The 25,095-nt window shown below is 43.1% G+C and overlaps 1 protein-coding gene across 1 annotated transcript in view; it reads left to right on the forward strand.

Annotated features, from left to right (window-relative positions):
• The window catches only part of LAPTM4B (lysosomal protein transmembrane 4 beta), a 65,686-nt gene that overhangs the window by 27,896 nt on the left and 12,695 nt on the right, over positions 1 to 25,095 (forward strand). Inside the window, exons 2-5 of the mRNA XM_054985583.1 lie at positions 3,047 to 3,158; positions 7,365 to 7,438; positions 8,396 to 8,518; positions 21,610 to 21,708. Coding sequence (XP_054841558.1) covers positions 3,047 to 3,158; positions 7,365 to 7,438; positions 8,396 to 8,518; positions 21,610 to 21,708 — 408 coding nt within the window. The remainder of the gene's footprint in view (positions 1 to 3,046; positions 3,159 to 7,364; positions 7,439 to 8,395; positions 8,519 to 21,609; positions 21,709 to 25,095) is intronic.

Here is a 25,095-nt window from a genome sequence, read left to right on the forward strand (position 1 = left end):
AAAGCAAAGCAAAAATTCAAAGGTTGCCAGATTAGTGTGTCTCCATTGCACATGCTATGTGGGGAAAAAGAATCACATCAACCAAAGCCTGGATGAGCAGAAATGTTTTAACCCAGAGCTTCAATCTCCACTGGCTTTTAATCCCTCTCTTATTACATCTCTTACCTCTTTCTTTACTATAGGGAGGGGTAATTCATAACTGAGGTGGCACTGCAGGTGTTCTTTTTTTAGTGGTTGCCCACCTTAAATCAGAAGATACGGACCTACTCAGCAGAACTTCCAAAGAAGATTGGAGTTACTGGGTAGTTTCATATGGAAACATGCAGTCCGTTTAATTACTCTGTTCCCAGGTTAAACTTGCCTTTGAACCCAAGTGTCAGGAATGAAGGGGAGGTTTTGTCCCTTCTCATTTGTTTTAGATAGAAGCTCTTTTATTTTGTACCTTAGTGTGCAAAAGGAGCCACTAGAGATGTGCGCCTGCCCCCATCTTCATGACCCTACCATGCATTATATATCTTGGTGTGATGTTAGACTTTGATGCAATCTTAGAGCTTTAAGAGGGGGCCGTTGGAGACAATGGGTAGACCTTAGGCTTACACTCCATTAACAAGGAGACCTTCTGCTAGCTCAGAGTCTTGCTGCAGTGAGAGGAGTGTTCCAGTGGCAGAAGGCTCCTTGCATCAGAGGAAAGACTCATTGTTGGCCGAACAGAAACCTGAGAGCTAAACTACACAAGACGAATTACACGAGGACTCTCAAGTGAAGGGAGACGCAATGTTAGCCATGAAGAGTAGTTTGAATTTCACCTCTCTCTACAGAGCCAGCAAAAATTGCTCCTCAGAGGGTTTATTAATTTCCTCTTTGCCTCCCTGAAGGGTCTTTCAAACCCTCTCAGAAGCAATCTTTGCCAGCTTTACAGAGAGAGGCAAAATTCAAACTGCACTTCCTGGCTAACGTTGTGTCTCCATTGAAGTGTCATCGTGTAATTTGTCTTGTGTAGTTTAGCTCTGAGAGCCAACCCATATGAGGGAGCTGACTTTTAAAAATGTATAGGAATATATAAATTTATATAATTTTTATATTCTGTTTACATAGGTATACACACATTCACAGAGAGAAAGGGAGAGATCACAGAGCAATAGGAAAGTAAATAGAGTGATGTTTTTGTATGGCTATGTTGAACTGTTCCTCATGGATCTATATCAAAATACCAACTTTCAGACCAAAAGTTGTTGGCTGCAGACTATGGATCAAAAAAATGGATACAATGAGGCCATTTTACAGATAGGAGAATCTGAAAAATTTAGGAAGAGGTTGTGGGGCTTTAAAAAACAATAGTAAAAGTGTTGCCTGTGCATGCTCAGATGACACTGAGGGGAAACAAAACTGGACCGCATTTTGGTTTGTTGGGGCCAACTCAAAATTGTGCTCAGTAATAGTGTGATGGGGGAAGGGAGAAGAAGTGGGAAGAGAATGAGAAGGAAGAGAAAACTGGCAGAAGTGTGTGGAGCATGCAACAGCAAGGAGGAAAGATCGGGTGGTTAGCACAGGGGATGGGGAGGAAAAAATGGGCAACTGGTTAATGGAGGAAAGTGGCCAGTGCAGAAAGAGCAAAAGGAGGCGAATGGGGCCCAGTGAGGAGGCAGTGGCACGTTCTTTCCTTCACATGGGTCTGCCCTTTTATTGCTATCATTGGGATTAAAAAAGCATTCGCTGGGGCTGTTCTAGCAGTGGTTGCTTTCTAAACCCTAAGGGTAGCAGTGAAGTTGGGAACAGTCTCTCCTTCGCAGCCATCCTTCAGGCAAGCTGAAAATAGTCTGCAACATTTTGTTGAAGATCCCTGTTTGTATAAATATATTTCTTTGCCACCAGCAGTAAAGGAGGCAATGGGCTTAGCATACGCCTGGTGCCTTCCAGACCTGCAATATCAGCTGCTTGCAGTACTGCCTTGGTGGGTTCCGAAAGGCAGAGTAAGTTTAGAAGTGAGTTCCGCTTCAGTAAGAACTGCTTGTATTCAGTGCTTCCTATTTGATCTGTGAACCTCATCACATCGAGCTCTGTGCCTGGTGGATTTTATGTATATGTGCTTACATTACACTGCAATGGAGAAGTTGAGTAGGTGATACTTGCAAGTGCAGTCTCTCCCTACACCCTTTAAGGTGTAGGGAAAATATGATGGGAAACTTTCGTCCGATCTAGGCACTTCTTACAGTGTGACAGTCAGAATATATCTTCCTTGGTAGTTTTCCATTCAGTGCTAATCACACATGACTTCAGAACAGTCTGAAAGCTAAAGAGTCTGGGACTTTTCAGTTCAGGGACATGATAGAGGCTTTTTAAAATTATGACTTGGGGAGAAGTGGTTAGAGAGAACTTTTTCTTCCTCTCCCATAATACTAGCACTTGGGGGGAGGGTCATAACAACAACAACTGTGCTTAGATGCTACTCTTCTGGACAGATTAGTGCCACACTCAGAGTGATGAACAAAGTCAGTGTTGTTATTATCCCCACAAAACAGCTGGGGAACTGAGGCGGAATGGCTTACCCAAGGCCACCTACTGAGCTTATGGCAGGAGTGGGATTCGAACCAGCAGAGTGCTGATTTGCAGCCCAGCCACTTAGCCACTGTGTTAGAGCAGCTTTCCAGTGTTCCACTATGCGACAGCATCCAATGAAGTTGATGGGCAGTAGGTACAGGACAGGCAAAAGGAAATAACTTTTTTACTTGATGTGTGATTCAGTTGTAGGATTCACTGCCAGCGGTGGGTCTCAGCTCAGAGGACTTTAAACAGAGCTCTGTCAGCGGCTGATGCCGTACTGATTAAAGGGAACTTGCTTGCCAGAGGCAGTAAATCTCTGAACACCAGTGCAAGTAGTCAATATGCCCCCTTTGTTGGCCTTCCAGGGCAACTGCTTGGCCACTATATGAAGCAGGATGCTGGACTAGAGGGCCCGCTAATCTGATCCAGCAGGGCTCTTCTTCTGTTCTTAGGATCAAGATTTGTACGTTTGTGACCTTTTTTTGAACTTTTCTGTCATTTCCAGATCATCAACTCGGTGGTATTGCTGATTGTACTGAGTGCCCTGACGGATCCTGGCCAGTACCACTTGACGACTGCTGAGTTAGGGGGTGACTTTGAATTTATGGATGATGCCAGTAAGTCCATATCATTTCATTACAAATACTCATTAGTAATTTACAACCTGATCCCTGTTGAATTGAACTGGTACTGTGCCAGTATAGCACTTTGAAGGCCAGGCTTAGAGTTTGCTTTTGTTTTTTTTTTAAATGACTGGAATAATTTTTCCACAAATATGTGTGTGCTAAAGGTGAAGTTTACAGAGAGGACTACAGCTGACTGTTTTGTCATAATTCCCAGAGATTAACCTTGACGATCAAGGTCTGTTAGCATGGGTTTTATATCTCAGTGGTTTATATTAGAAACCTGCCTTTAGAGGCTGTGTTTGATAGCATTGCACAAATCACATAAATTTTGGGATCCTAACTTTACTTTGAAGGCAGTAAAGAAGTCCTGTGGAATGTTGTCCCATCGGTCCTTTTGCTAGTTAACTAATTGTTTATGAACAGCTAGAGATGTAAAAATTTTTGAAATTTTGAAGCCAGAAAAAAATACCCACTCCCCTTTTTTGGAAAAAATGGAAGTTTGGGGGAAATTTGAAATAAGTGCAATATTTACTTTCCACTAAAATCCAAACTTCTTTTACTGATTGCACAACATAAAATGCACAATTTATAACTTAGTTAACATATAAACAGTTCAATCCTCAGTAGAGTTACTCCTGTCTAAGCCCATTGATATCAATGGGCTTGGACTGGAGTAACTCTGCTTAGGATTGCACTGAAAATTATATTATTTGGCATATTTATGGAATGTAAAAGTACAAATGTCTTCAGTTTCCCTAAGAAAAATTGCAAGTACATCCAGTACTTGAGAAAGAGTTGCAACTGCTACACCTTTTGCTACTATGACACATGTATCTTTAGAGGTAGGGGAAAAAATACAAGTTGAAAGTGGAAAACCACTTCTGTAGTAAACAAAAGAAAGTGTATTGTTTGGACAGAAACACTCTCATACAGTTGCAGTAGATAGAACAACCAGCATATCTGGGTATTAAACCAAATTTTATAAGACTGAAAACACTGATTTTAAAACCTTTTTTAAAATTCTTGAAATTACCATCATCTAATGCTGTAGATTGTCTTAAACAAAAATTTCATCCTACGTTTTGAGTAAGCATAGCACTAATTCCAAAAGAAAAGACAATTATAGGAGTTTTTTCAGTGTTCCCTCAATTTCCCCAGGTTTTCCATTGGAAAAATTGATAAAGTTCTCAGTCTTTTTCATGCTATACATTTGGAATGAGCAAAATGCTTTTTAGGAAAAGGGTTTTTTTTCATCTAAAAAGGAAAACATTTCTTAGGAAGCTTATTTTTAGAGTCCCCTAAAAGTTTCCCTAACTGTTTGAGGTCTTTTTCAAGCTATACATTTTAAACATTCAAGACCATGCATTAAGAAGCGTTTCACTTATTCTAAAAGAAAATTTCATAGTAGGTTTTTTTTAGTGCTCCCTCAAATTTCCCAGTTTTTCCATTGGAAAACTTGGGAGGTAAATGCCATTGAAGAGAAAAGGGAGACAAAAAGGGGTTTCCCCCCAGGATTTCCTGTCTGCTTGTTTAGAACATTTTAATGCCACTTCTCCAGGAACCTGCCTGAGGCAGCTTACAAAATAAAAATAATAAAACCAAAGCATTAAAATATATTAATTAAAGCCCAGCATTAAAAAAGCTCCAGCCCAGAATAAAAACAGACCTCAGACAGCTCAAACGAACAGTTTCCAGGCTAAAATGCTGTAAAAAAAAAATCATCCCCTTAATTAAAAGCCTGCGTGAATAGAAATGTTGCGGCCTGGCTTCTTCATGTCCCTAGGAACAGCAATATCCTAATTTATGGTGGCATAAAACGTAGCTCATCAAATGTACTTTTTATTAGAAAATGTGTGTGCGGTTTTGCCAGAGTCCTGCTCAAAGTGATTCACATGTATCCTACCTTACATGGGAGGAAATTACTGCAGCCTAAGGAGCTTTTCTCCAACTGAATATCCTACAACATGATTTTGTGCACTGGCTTGTTTGCGTAGGAGAATTTATAGGTTCAAGTTATCGTTGTTGCCAGACTCAGTTCAGAAGATGAATTTGTCACTTTCATAATGCTCTGATGTATTACAAATTGAGAGTCACTTCTTGGAGAAGTTCTTTGCCAACCTGGAACATAAATGGTACTCTGTCTGTGCAGCTACCAAAGCAACCATCAGCAAATCACACACACACACACACACACTCAAGTGTGTGTCTGCTTTTAGTAAACTAAAAACTGTAAGTCAGTATTGTGGTCCAATTTTTAGATGCTTTGTGCAGATAAAGCTGTGCAAAAACTGAAAGGATTACTTTTTTTAAAAAGATGCAGAAAGATTGCTAGTGTAAGAGCTGACAGTCTCTTCAAAGAAGACAGAGAGAAAACTTGATGTATAGCTCTGGTGCCTATTATTTAAGCTATTTTTTATTAATATTGTGTCTGGAACTATCTGATACATAAGATAGGAAAGCCACTGTGCTGTAGTAGTTAGCATGTTAGACTAGGATCTTGGAAACCCCACTCAACCACGGAAGTTTGCTGGGTGATCTTGGGCCAGTCACAGACTCTCAGGTAAATTACCTCACAGAAAGAAGAACTGTGTAAGCCACTTCGTATTCCCTTTGGAGAGAAAGATGAGGTATAAATTAAGTAAATAAAATTAAATTCGTGTTTTTAAAGTCTTGAAGAGAATGGTCTTTGCAAGTTTCTCAGGCAATACAAAAACTTGTAAGGCCTGTTTAAGCCTGAAACTATAGTGGAAGAGGCAAGTTAAATCCTCTGTTGAACACTCTGGAAAAAATGTACCCCATTCGCAGCTAGACTTATTTTCTTAAGCAGGAGTAAGGCAAGAGTCTCTTAGTCTGTTTTAATACATGCTATTCTTCTCGAGTTAGTCAGAGCAGCTATAAATAAAATATATCCCTCAAGTGATTCACAGTTTCCATGTATCAAATTCTTTTGTAACTTTCCTCCTGAATGCTGATGCCTTAGAAAGGTTGATGGATAAACAACTTCTATTTTTTAAAATGAAAGTTTCTGCTATAAGTAGAGAAATGAAAATTAAGTTAATAATTACAAGCTGCTGGTTAGACTGTAGGTTGTTGTACATTTTGCTTTCTGTATTCTGTAGTTCTGTATCCTCCCCCCCCCATTAGTTTAGGCTTGCTTCCTCCCTTTTTACACCTTTTGCTTTGATTTCTGAAAGACCTTCTTAGTTGTTTTGAAGTTTTTAATATGTAGCCCACCCAGTCAGAGCAGATCACACAATCGTTTACATAAAAGATAAAAAACTATAGTAACAAAAAAGCAAGAACTGTAGTACTCAATAACATATTCATATGGCTACAAGTCTGTAAGTTTGAACAGTTGCATATTAATCATGAGTTTATGGTTGTACATCACTTAAGTGATTATAAGCTATAGTTTTTGTTGAGATGGTTCTCTGTTCACCTTAGCCGTTTTGGGGTACTGGGAATGATCTTAGGAGGAGGTAACTCTGCTTAGGATTGCACTGTTAGTGTGCTGCGTGGGTAATGTCACTCCCAGGCTAGCCTGATCTCAGAAGCTAAGCAGGGTCAGCCCAGGTTAGTACTTGGATGGGAGATCACCCAGGAAGTATAGGGTCGCTATGCAGAGGCAGGCCGTGGTAAACCACCTCTGGATGTCTCTTGCCTTGAAAACTCTGTGGGGTTGCCATAAAGCCAGCTGCGACAGCACTTTACATACACAATGTCACTCAGACCAGAAAGTTGTGTAGTGGCGAGGTCAGGAGCTTCTCTGCCAAAACTTGACGGGAAACTTCAACAAGCCACACTGAATGTTCCCAAGTGTCTCATCCTCCAGCAGAGGGCGCTCATGCATCAGACATGTACAGATGTCCTCAGCTGAGGGTGAATAAAGACATATACTGCTAGCATAAGGCAAAAAGCCATCAGTTTTGTCCTGGGCAAGTTCTTACAAGTGGGATTTGGAAGAGGCTTCCTTTAGGTGAAGATTCCCCTCCTCGTGATATTGCCATGTATTGTTATCAATGTATATATGTTGCTTCCCTCCGTTAGTGCAAGAGCTGTGCTTCATGTTTTGGTTAGTATTCATTAACAGCACTGGCATTTCCAGGCTGTTCCATGGCATGGTTAAAAAAGGAATTAGCAATACCAAACAGCCAGGTTTTTACACCCCTGTACCTATTTCTTTTTTTTCCTTCCCAGATATGTGCATTGCCACTGCAATTTCTCTTCTCATGATTCTCATCTGTGCAATGGCCACGTACGGTGCATACAAGGTAACATGAGATTCACAACACCTTATTTCTTTTGTCTTAGTCATTTACTTGAGATAAAAAGCTTTCACAATTCAGCCAGCATCTGCATTGGGGGCAGGGGAGTTTCTTTTAATCGGTATCATTTTAATTTCAATTGGTTTCATATTCAGAATTGCTGATATTGGCTGAGAATAGCATATACATGGTGCACACAAGGGCCGGCACTTGAGCATGTATATAAATATGTTTATGTGCACACATGAATGCATGTACACATACAGACACATGTATACACACGGCACTGTAGTATTTAAAGTGCAAGTGGCCACCATCAGATGAAAATAATATCTCCCGCATCCCCTGTTGTGCTGAATAAAAACTACCCTAGTTTGGGCATTCTAAATATTTCAGCAGGTTAGGGGTGTATGAAGAAAACCAGAATGAAAGCTAGGAGTCACACTCCACAGATGGAAATCTCTTTCATTCACAGGATGGTCCAAGCATACGATTTATACCTTGCTTGCCTGTTGTATTAACTGTGACGGCTGAATGCCGACAGATTAGGGTTACTGTTTCACATCTGGTCGACTAACCAGGGCTTGGGCCACAAACTGCAGTTTAAACAAACCACTGTTTATTGTGTTCTGAATGCAGTGTAGGGGAGGGACTATGGCTCAGTGGGAAGAGCCTCGGCTTTGCATGCAGAAGATCCAAGGTTCAGTCCCTGGCATCTCTAGTTTTTTAAAAAAAAAACAGGTAGTAGGTGATACAAAGGACCTCTACCTGGGACCCTGGAGAGCTGCTGCCAATCAGACTAGACAGGATAGATCTTGACGGACCAAGGAGATTCAGGATAAGGCAGCTTCATATATTTATGTTTATCTCCTGTTGAATCCATGGTTATAGAGAATATCTAAATACCCATTGCAGATTTCGTACCTGCTGTTGACCTGTGATTTTTCTCTTACTTTTAAACAGCAACATGCAGCCTGGATCATCCCATTCTTCTGCTACCAGATCTTTGATTTTGCACTCAACACCTTAGTGGCTATCAGTGTACTTGTTTATCCAAGCACAGTTCAGGATTACCTGCGGCAACTGGTAAATCCTTTTTACTTCACTGTTGTCCTGGAGAAATCAAGGGGAAGGCCTTCACTACAGGCCTAACAAGGGTTTTATGGCAGAATTTCAGGCTAAGCTTGTGTGTGTGTGTGTGTGTGAGAGAGAGAGAGAGAGCGAGACTGACTTGTGTCCCACCAACTATTTAAAAATAACAGTGAAAATACAACACATCAATAAGTCAACATATCAACACCATCCATTAAGAAAAGGAAAAGACATCGCCAAGAAAATAAACAATTCTGGAGTTCTGGCAGCATAGCTGGTTGCTGTAGCAGCCCATAATGGCAAATGGAAATGCAGCAGCAGCCAAGAAAGGGAGGGCAGCTCTGGTTTGCTTCTCCTCACTTTCCTGCCTGCTTCTTTCCCCTTGCCACAGTGGCCTGGGTAGAGAGCCCAACAGGAGGGGGAAAAGAAGTCAAGGCAAGTAGGTGGATGGTGGCGAGCAGCAGCAATTGGGCGGGCAAAGAAAGGCAAACAGGAAGCAGAAGAGAAGTGATAGTAAGAAGAGGGTAGGGGGAGAATGAAATGTCCCCTTCCCCCATGAATCCTTGCAGGTGCCCAGTTAATATTTCAGTTTGCCTGAACTCCCCCGGCCCTTTGAAAAGTTTGTCCTGTGCGTTGTCTTTCGTCTTGAAATGCCTTACATGCCCATTGTGAAGTGTTCAGAGGAGTGTGCCCGGAGTTGATTCTTTCTCCACGATGATAATGGCCAGATTTTTATCCCTACCCTCATTTGATGTTTTCATGGATGACTTCAGTGCAGATAGCAAGGGGGGTTTTCTAGGAGGAGCAAAGCGACCCCTGTGCTGCAGGAGGGCCAAGGCCAGACCTCTCCTCCAGCCCCCCACCATTGCGATTGCCCAAAGAGCTCTCGGGGCTGGTGCGTAGGGAACACACAACATATAGGAGGGAACTAAGAGCAGAAGTAAGTGAAGCTGGCATTGCTTCATTTCTCTCTCTCTCTCTCATTCTCTGCCTTGTAATGTCTAATTTAATACATAACATCACATTCCTCATTCCAATATCCCATTGTTGGCTGGGGATAGGCAAATAACATTGTATTAAAATAGACGTGGGTGGAGAGCGTGATGGAGGTAGCTCAGCCGCTCCTTTTCAGTTCTAGCTGTGACTTTAACTGGCTGCCTGGTCCCCGTATGTAGATTTGCAGAAATGAAAACAGCAAGTATGTTGAGCTAATGATTCGGTCTCCATAAAGTAGTACAAGAGCAGAACTCTTTCCTAAAAGAGATCACACAGTGCCAGATTTACTTCCTGTTTCCTAGAGATACTCATCTATTTGCCATTTCTGGAAGTGAAGGCTGTTACCCTGTTACACTGAAAGCTTAATTTAAGATTGGGGGCAGGGGGGTCTGTTGGATATCATATTAACATCACAATGATGTTACATTCAGTGTTTTATTTGGAGGCAAGGATCTTTTTCAAAACTACATGTCAAAGATTTTCTTCAATAAAACATTTTTTGGAAAGGGGAAATAACCTCGATTCCTCAAATGACAGGAAGAATCTCATGTTTTGTTGAACTCACATCCTGGTCCTACTATTTTTGGTGACATACCTGAAAGGCTTTCTGTGCTTAACATAAGTTTTATTTTGTCGGCGTCAGTGCATGGGCAGTACGATCTTGTTCAAAGTTACTCCCGTGTGGCTCTTCCCTCTGTTCATGAACTGGACTGCTACCCTCCTGAGGTCTATGATCCTCCTCCATCTCTCCCCTCCCCTCTCCCCCCCCCCCGCCCGGATTCGGGCCCGGGGACGTGACAGGGAACAACACCTCCTATGCATTAAAATGCAGGATCTGAGCAAGTCTGTTAATGATAGGCCATTTTGGAGGTCTATCAATCATAGGATCGCCATAGGTCAGAGCTGACTTGATGTCACAAAGCACACACGCATTAAAATACCACAGGTGTGACACTGCCTTCTAGTATTACGCATGGCTGTTCTAGAAGTATACGTGTTGTGACAAATTGCAAGCTCAGAAATGGATGGTTTGTAAAATATAAAGTGGTACAATGAAGGAAATTAGGATGGAATTTGGTGATATACCAAAAGCATTTTGGTTGGACTTAAGATTGAGTAGTGAATATCAGAATTTGATACCCTAATAAAACTTTTTTAATTACCAGTACTTTTCAATGTTCGCTGAGTTTCTCATTTTGTACCAAAAAAGAAATGTCTTTGTCAGCTGAAAACAAGCCTAAGTACATGTTGCTGTGTTTATGCATAGTTGTACTTCACACCTACCGCTCTCTTGCCGCCTTTTGTTGCTTTGTACCCATCCCTGGTCTTTAAATGGATAGTGTAACCTCCTTAAGGCAAGGGCTTGTCATATTTCCATATGTGACTTGGTGAAATGGCATGTATATTAACGGTGCAATATCAAAATTCCCACTAGTGTACTTTGTGGATCGCTGGTGGTGGTTGGCTGCATACATGGGTCTTGGCCCCCTCTCAGTAAATGGTAATTCAGCAAGTAAACAACTAGTAGCTGTGGAATTGATAAAGCAATTGTCTACCAACAATCAGCACTGGTACTCTAAATGCACATATACTAATATTTTACTTTATTTAGGTGTAAGCTGTTTTAAAGCTTTCTGGATAGCCTCTATAGTGATTGAGAGTTGCATAAGATTACCTGTTTAATTTCTGGATTGTATGCAAGATAGATGTTCCTGCTGGATTGTGTCTTTGTGTTAACAGCAGAAGTGTTCCCATGCAAACATATCAAGATTTTTTTTCTGTTCTAGAAATTAAACAGTCTCCTATACCAGCATCCCACCTTCTAAAGAATGCAAGTTTAGCAAAAGTTATTTTTGGAATGGGATGTTCCAGTGCCTGTGGCTGAATTCATTATGCATTCCACACTGAATGATAGCAGATTGAGAGTTTACTGCTGTGGTTTAGAAAGAGGTGGCAGATCTTTTTGCAAGAATGAGAAGAGGTTTTCCTCAGGGCAACCTCAGTTAGGTCACCAGGCTTGCAAGACATAATGGTAAATTTGTTCTTACAGCTGGAATATCCTGACACAAACTAAACTTGCTGTGAACAGATCGCCTTTTTCCAGCACTGGCACTACCCGCTTGGCTTGTTCTTACTTGAGTCAATGCGTGCTTCCAATGTCTAGCTCAAAGATGCTGTCTCATGCCTGAAGTTTACTTCTACAACTGTTGTGATTTTATGCTACAGTCACAAATACAGGACTCCTCCATGAAGTGAGGCTGACACTCATGATGATGTTCTTGGGTTGGAGCAGTAGGTTTGTGTTTGGGGAGCAGCTCAGATTTCAGTCCAGGTATGTCCTCAGTCCAGGTGGGCTCTAGCGTTCAAAACTTTCTGCCACAATGAATGTGTTCATCTTTGAGGACCAAACCACTCAGGCCATTGGGAATTCTGTTTGTGGAAGTCCAGCTGTTTTTTTTTCTTAAATAGTCACTCTGCAGGATACAGATCTGGATTATGGCATAGGAGGGGGCGTTTAAGCCCCTCAACTGCCCAAAATATCATTTCCCTGACACAAAGGCCCCCACAGAGGTGGAGCCCATTATGGTCTATCTAAGATAACTTTTACAGTCTGTATGGAGTTATACCCTTGGTTCAGTTGTTTTGGAATTTTTTGTTGTTTCCAGTTGAACTGATGCTTTTATATAATCTGGTTCAAAAATTCCACATTTAGCTGTATAGCACTGCCAGTAACAATTGCGTCAGTAAATATTTTTTTCATGTGTTTAACATGTGGGCTCGCTGCACATCTGGACTCCCCAAATATCCAGCTACAAATTATTCACAGGTTCACCTGGAATCTAGATTAAGGACTTGCTGTTTTTTTCTGTCAGAGCCAAATATTTATCACAATCAGTTCAAACCCTATGTGAGATATGGCAGTCGTTTAAATGTTTTAGATTCTGGATCTCAGTGCTATTGCTATTCTGTCTATGGCTATAGAGGCAGCAGACTTGTGGGATTTTGTACAGACTTCTGGGATTTTGGCAACAGGTCAAAATTTTGATAAAAAGCACAGCTGGCCCTCAAGAGCTCTCTAGCGGAGACTGGCTAATAGTCCCACTGGATTTCTCAGCATTTGCTGACTTTCTTCTTTCTGTCACTCACTGTGTAGTCAAAGGTTAATCCATTCCTTAACAGCATCTCTTTGCACATGCTTCACTAGTGTTGTGACGTATGTGTATGTGGGAAAAGAGGGAACCTTTTTCCTTTGCCTCCTTCTAAGCCAACAAAGTGGCTGATGCCAATTAAACAGGAGCCTTTCTAACAACTTGTTTTTCTTTCCCCTTGTCCCCAGTGAACTCGAGTTCTGAATCCAGCCCTCCTTTTTAAATGACTTTTCCTTACACAGCAGCAAGATCCATGCTGTGCTAATCATAAAGGTTTGAGAAAAGAGAGTGTGGCAGGTGCTAGGAAGCTCAGATTGAAGCCTTGGAATATATGGAAGGTATCTTTGGTATCTTTTGTGGAGTCGTTCTGAGGCTTTGTAGCCGAAGGTCTTGGGGAAAATGTCATCTCAAAAGAAACTATCCCAAGCCTCCCCCTTTTGCTATGTTTCATGTGCCCTCTGGAAGCACATCAGTGCATCATACCCATGACTGAAGATGCCTGAGGAAGCAACATAAGAACAGTCTAAAATTAAGCATCTCTAGAAGAGAACAAATGTGGGGCATCTTATATATTTTATTATAGAGATAATATAAAGGCTTGGGGATCTCCATTCCTACTCATGTCTGAAGAAGGGAGCGCTGACTCTTGAAAGATTACTCCCTGAATACGTTGTTGGTCTCTTAAGGTGCCACTGGATTCAAATCCTGCTATTATAGCAATAGTGCATATGCCTCCTCAGCTGTAGCTAGGGGCTTATTTATAGGATCCTGAAAACCAAGCCCTTCAAAGCTAATTCCATTGAGATGACATGACTGTGTTGAGGCAGGGGTGTTGAGATATGTGGATGTGGGATTCACTGCCCTCAAGGATACACAGAGCTGCTCTCGACACTTTCTCTTGAATCTGGCTTGGGTTCTCCCACCAGTTTTAGAGCTGTCCATATACTAGAGGGGAAATATCCTTCTTTTTATTTTTCTTCCCTTCCCTCTGAACTTGGTTTCTGAAAACCACCGAAGAGTTCCTCAGTCTAAACCGAGGGCCAAGCTACAAGTGACGCCTGACACGAGTTGGACACTTGTCAGTTTCTCTCAAGTTTTGATGGAAAGTGTAGGCATCCTGATCTTGCAGCTTGGCTGTCCATGTAAAAGCCCATTTAATTGAAGTTTGCAGAGCGGTCAGTCTAACACGTTAGAGCTTTGCTTTGCTCTGATATGGACCAATTGTAATGGGAGGGAGAACATGCAGTCAGGAGAGGAGAGCAGACGTCAGGCTCTCCCCGGACGCCCCCCCCTTCCCTTCCACTGGGTGTGCGGTGTACAGGGCAGGCTGGAGTGTTGCTGCCTCCCCCTCCCCAGCTCAGCCCCCACAGAGTGACACGTTTTCAGGCTGTGGCCTGGCAGTGCTCCTGGCATCTCTCAGCCCAGCAGGGCGAGGTGGCCGCTGGGCCACAGCCTGAAGTTGCGCCACACTGCAGAGACCAGGTGGGGCCTGTGCGTGCAGCGGCCAGGCCAGGCTGCATCAGGTGAGCGGGGGGGGGAGAGGCAGCGACACTCCGGCCTGGACAAGCTAGGCCTGGAGCTGTGGTGCAGGGAGGGAGGGGGGAGCAAGGGGCAAACACTCCGGCCAGCTGCCATGCTGCCCTGGTTCAGGGGGGCAGGAGTGGGGCACTGAAACGTCCCTCCCCACACCCAGCAGAGGGGAAGGGGGGCACCCGGCGAGAGCCCGATGCCTACACTGCCCTCCCGACTGCATGTTCTCCCTCCCATTCCAGTTGATCCACATTAGAGCAAAGCAAAGCTCTAATGTGTTAGATTGACCGCTCTGCAAACTTCAATTAAATGGGCTTTTACATGGACAGCCAAGCTGCAAGACCAGGATGCCTATACTTACCATACAAACTTGAGGGAAACTGACACGAGTCCAACTCGTGTCAGGCGTCACTTGTAGCTTGGCTCCTAGTGTGTCTTCAAAGGCCTTCTTAGACCCTTGACAAAACTCCAAGCTGCCACTGACTTCCTGACAGGTCTCTTGTTTCCTTGAGCAGGTGTCCCTCTTTCAGCAAGTGCCAATCCTTGACAGTTGCTAGAGCTGCAGTCTGGTGGTTGCTGACTTAGGGATCTTCTTGTTTTGTGACCCTTGAGGCACGTTCTCTACAGAACCCTGTTGGAATGCTTCTCTCTTTCTCTGTTTTGAACAATCACTTTCTTCAGTAACACAATATTGCAGTTTATATACTGAGGAAATATCATTTCCCCTTCATTAGTATTGCCACCTTGTGTAAAAACAAATGAGTAATGTAGGGTTGCTGTTTGACTGGAAAAAACACCCAAGCACTCAAGAGGTATGTTTTTCACGGCATCCTCATCTCTGGAATTCAAACAACTTTTAGTAACATAAAAGCAGAGACTGGTTAAAAAAATTTAGCAGCCATTGAATAACTGTATAATGATTGCCCTTTATAAATAAAACAAAGACATTGATAGATGTCGACTCCTACCTTTTTTACAAGTCAATGAAGGACTCCCATAAGAGTTAGAGGGAGACGTTTCTGCTAAGTCTCCCTTCTGCTTGAACGTTTCCCCCTCCCGTGCCAAGTCCCGTACCATTGCCATGACCTCTCCCAACCCTCTGGAACGGCTCTTTGGGGGATCCGGAGTGCTGCAGTGACAAAAACCCTTCCTTCAAACTCACCGAGGTCCCCCAAACTCACCGAGGTCCCATGATTTTTATCCCAATTTCTGTTTCATATTTGTCTGATGTATGATGGGAAAACAGTATTTTCAGACAACATTTAAATCAACTTTGTAAATGGATATTTTCTTTTCAGACCATGGCACAGTTTCCTGCACTACACCTTTTCTTTTCTTGCTAAAATGTCAAGATTTCTCTTTTTCCTCCACAATATCCCGCTCACTCCATTCACCTTTTCATTTGAAGGCATGTCTGTTTCCTTCTCAGGACAAAGATTGCAATGCAAATTTGGTCTTTTAAGGTCCTACTGGTCTTGAATCTTGTACTTCTACTGCATACCGACATACCCACCTGAAACTATCTTTAACATATCTATGTGACATTGGACATCCTCTGTGATTGGAAGAAGATCTGTTGTTGATTAGGCCATTTGTCATTGTGTAGAAATGGGAAAACAGGGAGGGGGGGAGCAGGAGAAAGAGAGGGAGTGCTATAAGGCAGACCTTTCAGTTGCCAACCTGCTGCGAGTCAGCAGTGCAGAAAACCTCTCAGAACAAAATGGTTTCTGGAAAAAAAACCTCCCGATGAAATCTTCATTAACTACAGGAGGACAGTGGATTACTGTTAGGGTGTATGAAACTTTAAAAGAAAATCCATTTGGCTTCAGAAGCCAAAGCAGATTAAAGAGCCTGTATGCAACAGCACTCCATTTGCAGTTCTTTAGGATCCAAACCTACATTAATAGCGCCTGTGATACACACAAGTATTTTAGGTTCTTCCATGAAATTTTCACAAATCTTCAGACACAGGTGTGATCCATGCTCTTTGTTTTACGTTCCTTAGAAACATTCCCTGCTGTTGCCTGCCCACATTTCCAAACCAGTATGGAGTTGCCAATAAAATTTTTAAAATGACTGACTTTTATCAGTCATTTAAAACAAACTTGCTGAATAATGTCCTTGTGTCCTAGTAGTTGTGAGATGAAGGAATCTTTTTCTAATGTTCAGCACCTGCTCCTGTTGGATAGTGCTTGGTAGCTGTTTGTGACTGCTGCAGATATTCCTGTTCTTTAAAGCAGAAAAAGAACTTTGTTGGTTGTTTGCCTTCTTTCTCCCACCTCTCCATCCTCACTCAACAGAAGTTAATACCAGCACACTTGAGTATCTAGGAATGGGTCATTAGAGTAGAAATAAAATCCTGATTTGACATTTTTCAGGTTTGGATCACTGGCTCAGAGTTCTGTAATGGCCAAGTGTCTAACTTGACCAAAATGTCACTCCTACCTCCGGTTGCTTTGCTGCTGTGTAAAGAGCTCATAGGAATTACCAATTAGTCAATTTAATTTGAAACGTCACAGTGGTGAGACAGATAAAGGGCCTGAGTATAATTTAAATAAATAAACTCAAACTTCTAGGATGGCCCTGGATCCACAGTCCTGGCACACTCAGGGCCGCAGGCTGCTAACTATGGACTAAGAATCAAGAACCTTTTCACTCTTGCTCTGTGGCTCACACCTCTGGCCATATCTTGGCTGAAACACCTGTAATGAGAAAGGAAACAGAAGCCCGGCTCAGACCTTATTCAGCTGTTAGACGTGTTCCTGAGATGTGTTCTCCTGCTAGAAGAGCTTCTAGGCCTGCTTAGGCCTACCTGTAGCAGAGGAGGGAACAGATACTTAGTCGACATCTCACACAGCCTGTGGAATGTTTTCAAGACCTGCTACTAGTATTTTATGAAAACGTGCAATGGTATACAAATTAGCATCACTGTATGTTTAACTAGAAAACTGGAATGGCTCGTGCCAGTCATGAAAGCCCCAAAACCAGGCCACCTGTAGACAAGAAAGAAATTTCTACCTGCTTAGAGGATGCCCCAGAGATTCTGAAAGAGGTACCTTTGTGAATTAAGCAATACTGTCATTTTCCTTATTTTCATATTTTGTATGTTGGAATGGTCATCCCTCTTAGTCCACCTTTTGCTGCTGTTGTGATGATTATTTTTTTTTGTTTTTTAACACAGCATTTGCACCACTTACCCATTATAGGCAGTTAAACATAAGCAACGCTGAAAAAATGTATTCATTTTGCCAAGAAAAAAAAATTCAGTGTGAAGGAGTAATTAATGTGAAAATAAAGGCTAATGAATTTGTTTTTCATGAGGCAAGAATGAAATCAAAGTTGGGTTGTTAAAATCAAAACAGCTTTTTAAATTCAGTGTCATCCCAAAGATTAACACAAATGAGGGGGAACCATCTTTAAAAGCAGCTGGATGACAACTGGACATACTTTAGGAGGTGTGAAATGTTGAAAGAGAAGAAAAAACAGAGTGGGACAAGGAAATTTTCCTGCTCAGCCCCAAGAGAATTTATAGAATTGTGGAGGAGGAGATTTGTATGTATGGAGCAGGGCGGGTAGATTGCCAGTTTTTTCTCTCTCTTCCCACACCCCATGATAAGTTTGTAAGGTCAGCTGCTGATGTGGAAAATACAATCCTACTTTCTGACTGATAATGGAAGAGTGAATGTTTATGCTGGAATATTCCACAAAGTAGAAGAACTTGGGGTCATATTACTTGCAAAAAGATATGGCTGCATTCTCAAAAGGCATATCTGTGTCTGAACTGTGAGAAAAATGTAATGGGAGTGCTATTATCATGGAAAGTAGAAATTGTTTAATGTGAAACTCTCAACAGGATTCTGGATTTTAACTCTACTTGCTGTAAGATTTTTTAAAAATATATTTAATCATTGCAGAAGTAACTATCAAGAACATACTTGTTATTACTTCCTTCAGAATGTTGCAAACAAACATTAAGTGTAGCCCAGGACTTTGCCTATTTCACGGATCCTAGGAGTCTCTTCTAATATAATCCTAAATTCAGTGTACCCAAAAATTCTACTCCAAAATGGCTGAGGGACCAGACCCCACCCCTGCTGCTCATACTCTGTTCCTTAAGCGTGATACCCCTTCTAAAACAATAGAACCTGTAAATGTGCATATATCACTTTTTTTGAAAGTGCAGAAACTTGAGTTTTGAGATGCATTCTAAAAGGTACAACCAAACTACAAGCCAGTCATACATACCATTCATTTTGCCTCATTTGATTGGTGGGGTTAATTCACTTGAATTCAGATGAATGCATCCTCAACACGACCTGTCCTAAGGAAATTACATCCAGTGCATTAGTAACAAATTTTATTAGCTTACAGTCTTAGGGGGTGGGAGCAGTAGAGACATGCTTGTGTTTGATGTTTTATGAAAACTCTGCTCAGGCAGAGGCAGAGGTTTTCAATAAACCAAAAAGTGATGAAAAACAGTCCTGAAATTCGACATAATAGAGGGAGTTTTATATAAAGAAGCAGAAAACATAGTTGCATAACACTTATCTCCAATCTGCTACATACCATCTGGTGAGATTAAACTATCAGAACACTTCAGTGGGATTCCAGATGAAGAAAACCTTTTGCCAGCAGCTGGCAAAAAAGAAATTTGTGCAGCAGTAGAGTATTTTTGTCTCTCTTATGCCTCAATAAATACAAAGAATGAACACCAAAGAATTAATAGTAATATAAGAATCTCTGGAAAGAGCTTTTCAAACCAAAGAGGTTTAAATCTCAGATGATGATGATACTTAATATACCATCACACATTGGTGACAGAAGAAAAAAAGCACAAAGCACCTTATAGTAAATGTTGATGTGCTGGCAAGTTCTTGTTTGTTTTTCTGGAAGTAGAATTTGTGTGCAAGGTTCAGTACATTAGCTAGAGATTTCTGTGATGGTGCTGAAACCTGTGGGTTGTACTGTCGTGTCACGTGTTCATCTTCCTCTGTCACGCTAGCCTCATAAACCTGACCCTGTAGCCCTATTCTCATGTTACAGTGAATGCATGTACTGCCTTCGTGTACATGCATACACCTGTTTGTAAGAAAGAGCCAATGCGTGTTCATTTAAGAAATGAAACCAGGGACCAGTACATGGATAAATGTGGGACTTCAATCACACATTCAGCTGTACATGAGTTGAATGTAACTTGAGAATTACTCAACCTATGTATAAAGTAAAATCAAATATATACTGCATATGGGTTGTACATGCATTCATTATAACTTATGAGTAGGGCTGATTCTCTTTGGCTTTGTACCATGATTGTTTAATAATTTTTAAACTTTGAACAGGGTTCCATGTAACACTTGGTAAACTGCTCTGAGTGGGTGTTAAGGTGTCCTAAGAGCAGTATATAAATAGAATGTTGTTGTTGATGATGATATCTATGTAGTGCAGGGGTCCCTGACAGCAATAAGCCTGTGGGCAGTTTTGGAATTTTGAGAAGGGGTAGTGGTTGCCACCACAAAATGGCTGCCATGAGAGGTAGGACCTGTCATAAAATGGTAGCCACGGCGAGCCATTACAAAAGGATGGGAGGTCTGAAATTAAGCATCCTCCTATGATGATGGTAGCCTTTTCTGAATAGGTATGCCCTGCAGATACAAAGGCAGTGCCTCTTGGGCTCTTCTGAAACACCGCATGCTCCAATGAGGTGAAGAAAGCTAGGATTAGCTCTTTGCTTGCGGGAAGAAGCAAGAGGAAGCCAAGAAACGTATCAGTGGGCCCAGTAGCACCTACGGGCACTAGGCTGGGAATTAGTGGCCTAATGCTTCTAGAAGCCTCTATTTGTCACTAATATAGTGGCCTGTATTTCTACTTATCCCCTAATCCATTGGTCTTCAGTTCGTGAGAGGATTAGGACTTACAAGTGCAGTTATGGCAGCCTAAGTGGTGCTGCTACCATTTTCTCTTTTTGTTTGTTGAGGCTTCTTTTTAAAGAGAAAAGTTGTGTAGTAATAGTTTAAGCAGATGCATCTTCATTCCACCCTGCATGATAAACATCCAGGGCCGGCGCGCCCATGGAGGCCAGGTAGGCGGTGGCCTCGGGCGCGCGGCCACTGGAAGGGCGCTGGAGGGGGTGTTGGGGGCGGAGGCACACGCAGCAAAGCTGGCATGACTGGGCTGCAGCTACTGCTGCAGCCAGCCCGTTGCTGCCGCCGCCGCCGCCACTCACCTCAGCTGGGCGCAGCCTCCGTGCGCCGCTCGAGCAGCGGCTCGCGGCTTCTGCGCCCAGCTGGGGCGAACGGCGGCGGTGGTGGCATGGAGCTGGCTGGATGGCTGCAGCAGCAGCTGCAGCCAGCCACGGCAGCTCTGCAGCGCGCTCCTCTGCCCCCACACGCCCCAGCCAGTCGCAGAAGCCGCGAGCCGCTGCTGGGGCATCGCGCCAAGCAGCCTCCGTGCGGCACCCGCCCCAGCAGCAGCTCGGGGCTTCTGCACAGGGCCGGCGCGCTGCCGCCGCCACACGCCCCAGCCGGGCGCAGCCTCTGCGCACCGCCCCAGCAGCGGCTCGCAGCTTGTGCACCCGGCTGGGGTGCGCGGTGGCGACGGAAGGACGGGGCTGGCTGGCTGCAGCAGGAGCTGCAGCCAGCCACGCCAGCTCCGCTGCGCGCTCCTCCGCCCCAGCCGAGCGCAGAAGCCGTGAGCTGCTGCTGGGGCGGCGCACAGAGCAGCCTCCGCGCGCTGCTCCAGCAGCAGCTCGCAGCTTCTGCACTCGGCAGTCCTCCGTGCGCCGCCCAGCCCCGCTGCGGCACGTGATGACGTCTGCGATGACGTCATTACGCAGGCCGTGGCGGGCGCGCACATGCATGCCGCCGCGGGCGCCAAAACCTCTGGCACCGGCCCTGTAAACATCCCATGCCCCAAGTCCCTCTATTCATTAGAGATGAGTGCTTTCTCTTTTGCATTTGATAACTTTGCAGACAGGAGGACAAAAAATGAACAAACATGGTTATAGAAAATAGATATGTTGAATCCAGATGAAATGCAGATCCTGAATCTGATTGAAAACTTTTGTCTTACTTTTTTTTACACAACCTGGTTTTCATGAAGAAGACTGGAGTTTTGGTTCACTAATGAGGAATGTGTGTTACGGAGAGCTAATGCAGTGCAGAGTTGAGCTTGGATACTGGAAAAACAGTTTCATTTCTCAGTTCAGCAATAAAGTTTGCTGAATGGTGTTTGGCAAGTTACTGTCCTAGTCAGACTGTCTCACAGGCTGGCTGTGATGCCGAACTTCATCCCTGAATCCCTCTGAATACAAATGCTACAAACAATGAACTGCATTACCTCAGTAAATTATTCAGTAGCAGAAAACTGCCCTTGTCAAGGCTTATTAATAGTGTTTCTTTTTAATTTCTGCAGCCTGCCAACTTTCCCTACAAGGAGGAGATTATGTCAGTGAATTCCACCTGCTTGGTTGTGATTATTCTCCTTTTTATAAGTATCATTTTAGCTTTCAAGGTAAGAGTCCACCTGTTAAAATCTGACATAATAAATTTTGAATGTTGTTGGAATGTTTTTATTGACCTCCTGTGTGTGCAGTGGTGATCAGACCCATAGCTACATAGGGGACATTGTGGGTCTATGCCCCCCTAAAATATGTTTTGCCAAACCTCTGAATTCCAGCCTTTCATTTTTAAACATGTAATTGTCTGACCTTTTGTTGCAGAGATATAAGGGGAAATATGCAAACTTTTTTTTCTGGATTGCCTGGAAAGAAATTTGGCTGGATATGTAAGCCAGCCCATCATGATCCCATTCATTTTCATATACATTCCCATGACTTTTTTCTTCCTGGGCCCTTTGGCTTCTTCATTCCTATCTCTCCTTTTTAATGTCCACAGTGTCAAGTAAGAATGCTGGGCAGAAAACTGGAGGAAGATTTATGCTACTTTTGGGTCACATCTTTGGTTTGCAGTGGGGAATTTCCCTCAGGGATAGGAGGAGAAGCAGAAAACTGAACACCCAGGTTCACTCAGTCTGGTATCTAGTTTTAGTCACTCATGGCAAACCACCTTATTGTAACTTGCCTATATGAAGAAATACATGTTTCTGATCATGTGCAGAATGCCTTTTACTCCCCAGTGAAGAGCCGTAATCAAGTTCCTATCCATCACAAAAAATCTGAGAGTAGGGCTAAAGGACTGAAGAGGTATAATGATCAGACAAGTTTAAATTCCGGAACCGTTTATAGCAGGAAAAGGCCAAATAGATGAGGGCATAATATCTGTGCAGTCTTAAGCCCCATCACTTTTCTTTGTAGGAAAAAAATTGGATCCTTGGAAGGATCTAAATAAACCTGTACCAAGAATAATCAGTTCCCTGAATGCCAAGACTGCAGACATTCTGCACATGTCCCAAATGCTTTACCCTAACTGCATAGTAACTACGTGTATCACTCTACCTCATATTTCTAAGTTGTAGGAAGGTATTTACCCTGACCTGGACAGCACAAGCAGGCCTGATTTCATCAGATCTTGGAAGCTCAGCAGGGTTGGACTTGGTTAGTAATTGGATGGGAGATCTCCAGGATTAAAGAGGCTAGGAGTTGCCATAAGTCAGCTGTTACTTGACAGCACTTTCCACCACCCAGAAGGTATTTGCAGCTAGGTGTAACTTAGGAATCTCTAATTTTGGCAATTAATTGAGCAATCTTAAAGGCACTTGTTCAGGAGTAAGCCCCTTTGAATAACATGGGACTTCTGGATAGCTTTCCCAGCAGCTTTGAATCGTGTCACAGCTTTGTTCCTGCAGCATCTCTTGAAAGAAAAACATAGGTACAGTAATGGTTGTTGTGGGTTTTCCGGGCTGTATTGCCGTGGTCTTGGCATTGTAGTTCCTGACGTTTCGCCAGCAGCTGTGGCTGGCATCTTCGGAGGTGTAGCACCAAAAGACAGAGATCTCTCAGTTAATTTACTGTACACTGAGAGATCTCTGTCTTTTGGTGCTACACCTCCGAAGATGCCAGCCACAGCTGCTGGCGAAACGTCAGGAACTACAATGCCAAGACCACGGCAATACAGCCCGGAAAACCCACAACAACCATCGTTCTCCGGCCGTGAAAGCCTTCGACAATACATAGGTACAGTAAATTAACAAAGGACTCCTAGTAAGATCCTTCAGTAAGCATGCAGACCTACCAGTAAGGCAAACAGCACCCCCCTTGGGGGGTGGAAATGTTGGAAATGGCAGACGACTGAAGCCTCTTCTCTCCCTATACTGGAGTCTGGATCAAAATCGGGGCTGGGAAACGTTTGGGAAATGAAACCCATCACACCTGGCATCTGACAGTCTCAGTCAAAATCAGATCTGGAAGAATCTGGTTGCTTCAGGTAGCCTGATTGTGCTTGTGAAACTCACTGTGCAGCTCTTTGGATTCATAGTGTTGCAACTTTAAGCAAAGCATTAATGGGTGGGGGGGGGGGCAGTCCTAGCTCAAGAGCAGGTTCTCCGGTTGAAAGATGACGCATGACAGTCTCCCTGCAGTGAGCATGAGATGGAGGAGGGTTGTCCCAGGGCAGAAAGATAGTTGCCTTTCTCTGACAAGTTGCTATCAGTGTCTCTCACAGAATAGGTCAACCAGGACCCCCGGGAAGGTGTTCCTACTGTGTCCCATGTACAATTGCTTTAGCAACTCATTTGGTATATGCAGAGCTGCTTTGTTAGTCTTCCCGCATGAAACACAGTTATCATCTACACTGGCTAAGCTTGTGGGGTTGGATTTAAGTCCCATTTACTTCAAGAGAGCTGAACTGGATTAAAGGAAAGTTTTAAGTCTTGACTCGTTTTCTGTGCTGAGCACTAGAGGTTATAAAAGTTTATAAAGCAATATTTGCTATGCATAGCTATGAAAACAGAATATCATTCAGAGATAATGAAGGCAGTGCACACACAAAAAACCTTGTACAAGAACATCGCCAGTAATGTTCAGAAAACACAGCGATCCACGCATAAAAGCTCAGCAGTAACATTCACGGAGATGCACAGAAAACTTTTGTTTTTGCTTTATAAACTTTTATAACCTCTGGCGCACAGCACATCTTTTTCTCTTGTCTGTTCAGACGTTTCTCCTCTTCTTTTGCCTTTGACTCATTTTCTGTTCAGGCCCAAGGTAGGCCAAGATTATTTCCTTTATGGTATTAACCTATGTGATTCAGATAAAACTTAATACGTCTACGTTGATCTTCTGCTTCTCATATGCTATGTGAAGAGTACAAGCTCTGGTTCTTAAGTCTGCTCTCTTTATTTTTTTGACTTGGATTACTGCAGAAAATACCTGCTTTGCACATTTCTGGAATAAAAGCATAGCTTAAGCACACTGGATCATCCATCATTGAAACAGTAGATGGCACCACATTGCATGCCAAAATGAAGGGTCAGACGAAATGTGTTTGTTTCTTTTTTAATGAGCAGGCTCAGGGTTGCCCCAAGAGTCACAGTGGCCTGATTCAGTTTGGCTCTTTAGCCCTGGGAGGAGAAAGGGCTTCAGCCTTCTTCCTGGGCCATTTTTCTGAACCAAAACTGCCCTTGGATTGCACCAAAAAATTTTCTGAACCAAAACTGCCCAGTATACCCCAAAGTGGGGGACATAATACCCTTAGAGTTGTTTCAGGTTGGTAAATTGGCATGTGGGGGAGGCTGAAGCAACTCACCATGGTCCTGACCCAAATTCAGCTGCTGCAGCAAAATTAGACCACAGCACCTTCAAAAAAGCTGCTCAAGGGCAGAGTAGAACACAGTAAGGGGAAGTCAGCAGCAACACTCGCTCTGTCCTTGCACAAGCTGTTATGCCAGTGGAGAGAGCCTTCAAACAAGTAAGAGGGGCTGATTTCTTCTAGTTCCTACTTC

The sequence above is a fragment of the Eublepharis macularius genome, chromosome 7 (assembly GCF_028583425.1).
Source record: "Eublepharis macularius isolate TG4126 chromosome 7, MPM_Emac_v1.0, whole genome shotgun sequence".
Classification (NCBI taxonomy): Eukaryota; Metazoa; Chordata; class Lepidosauria; order Squamata; family Eublepharidae; genus Eublepharis; species Eublepharis macularius.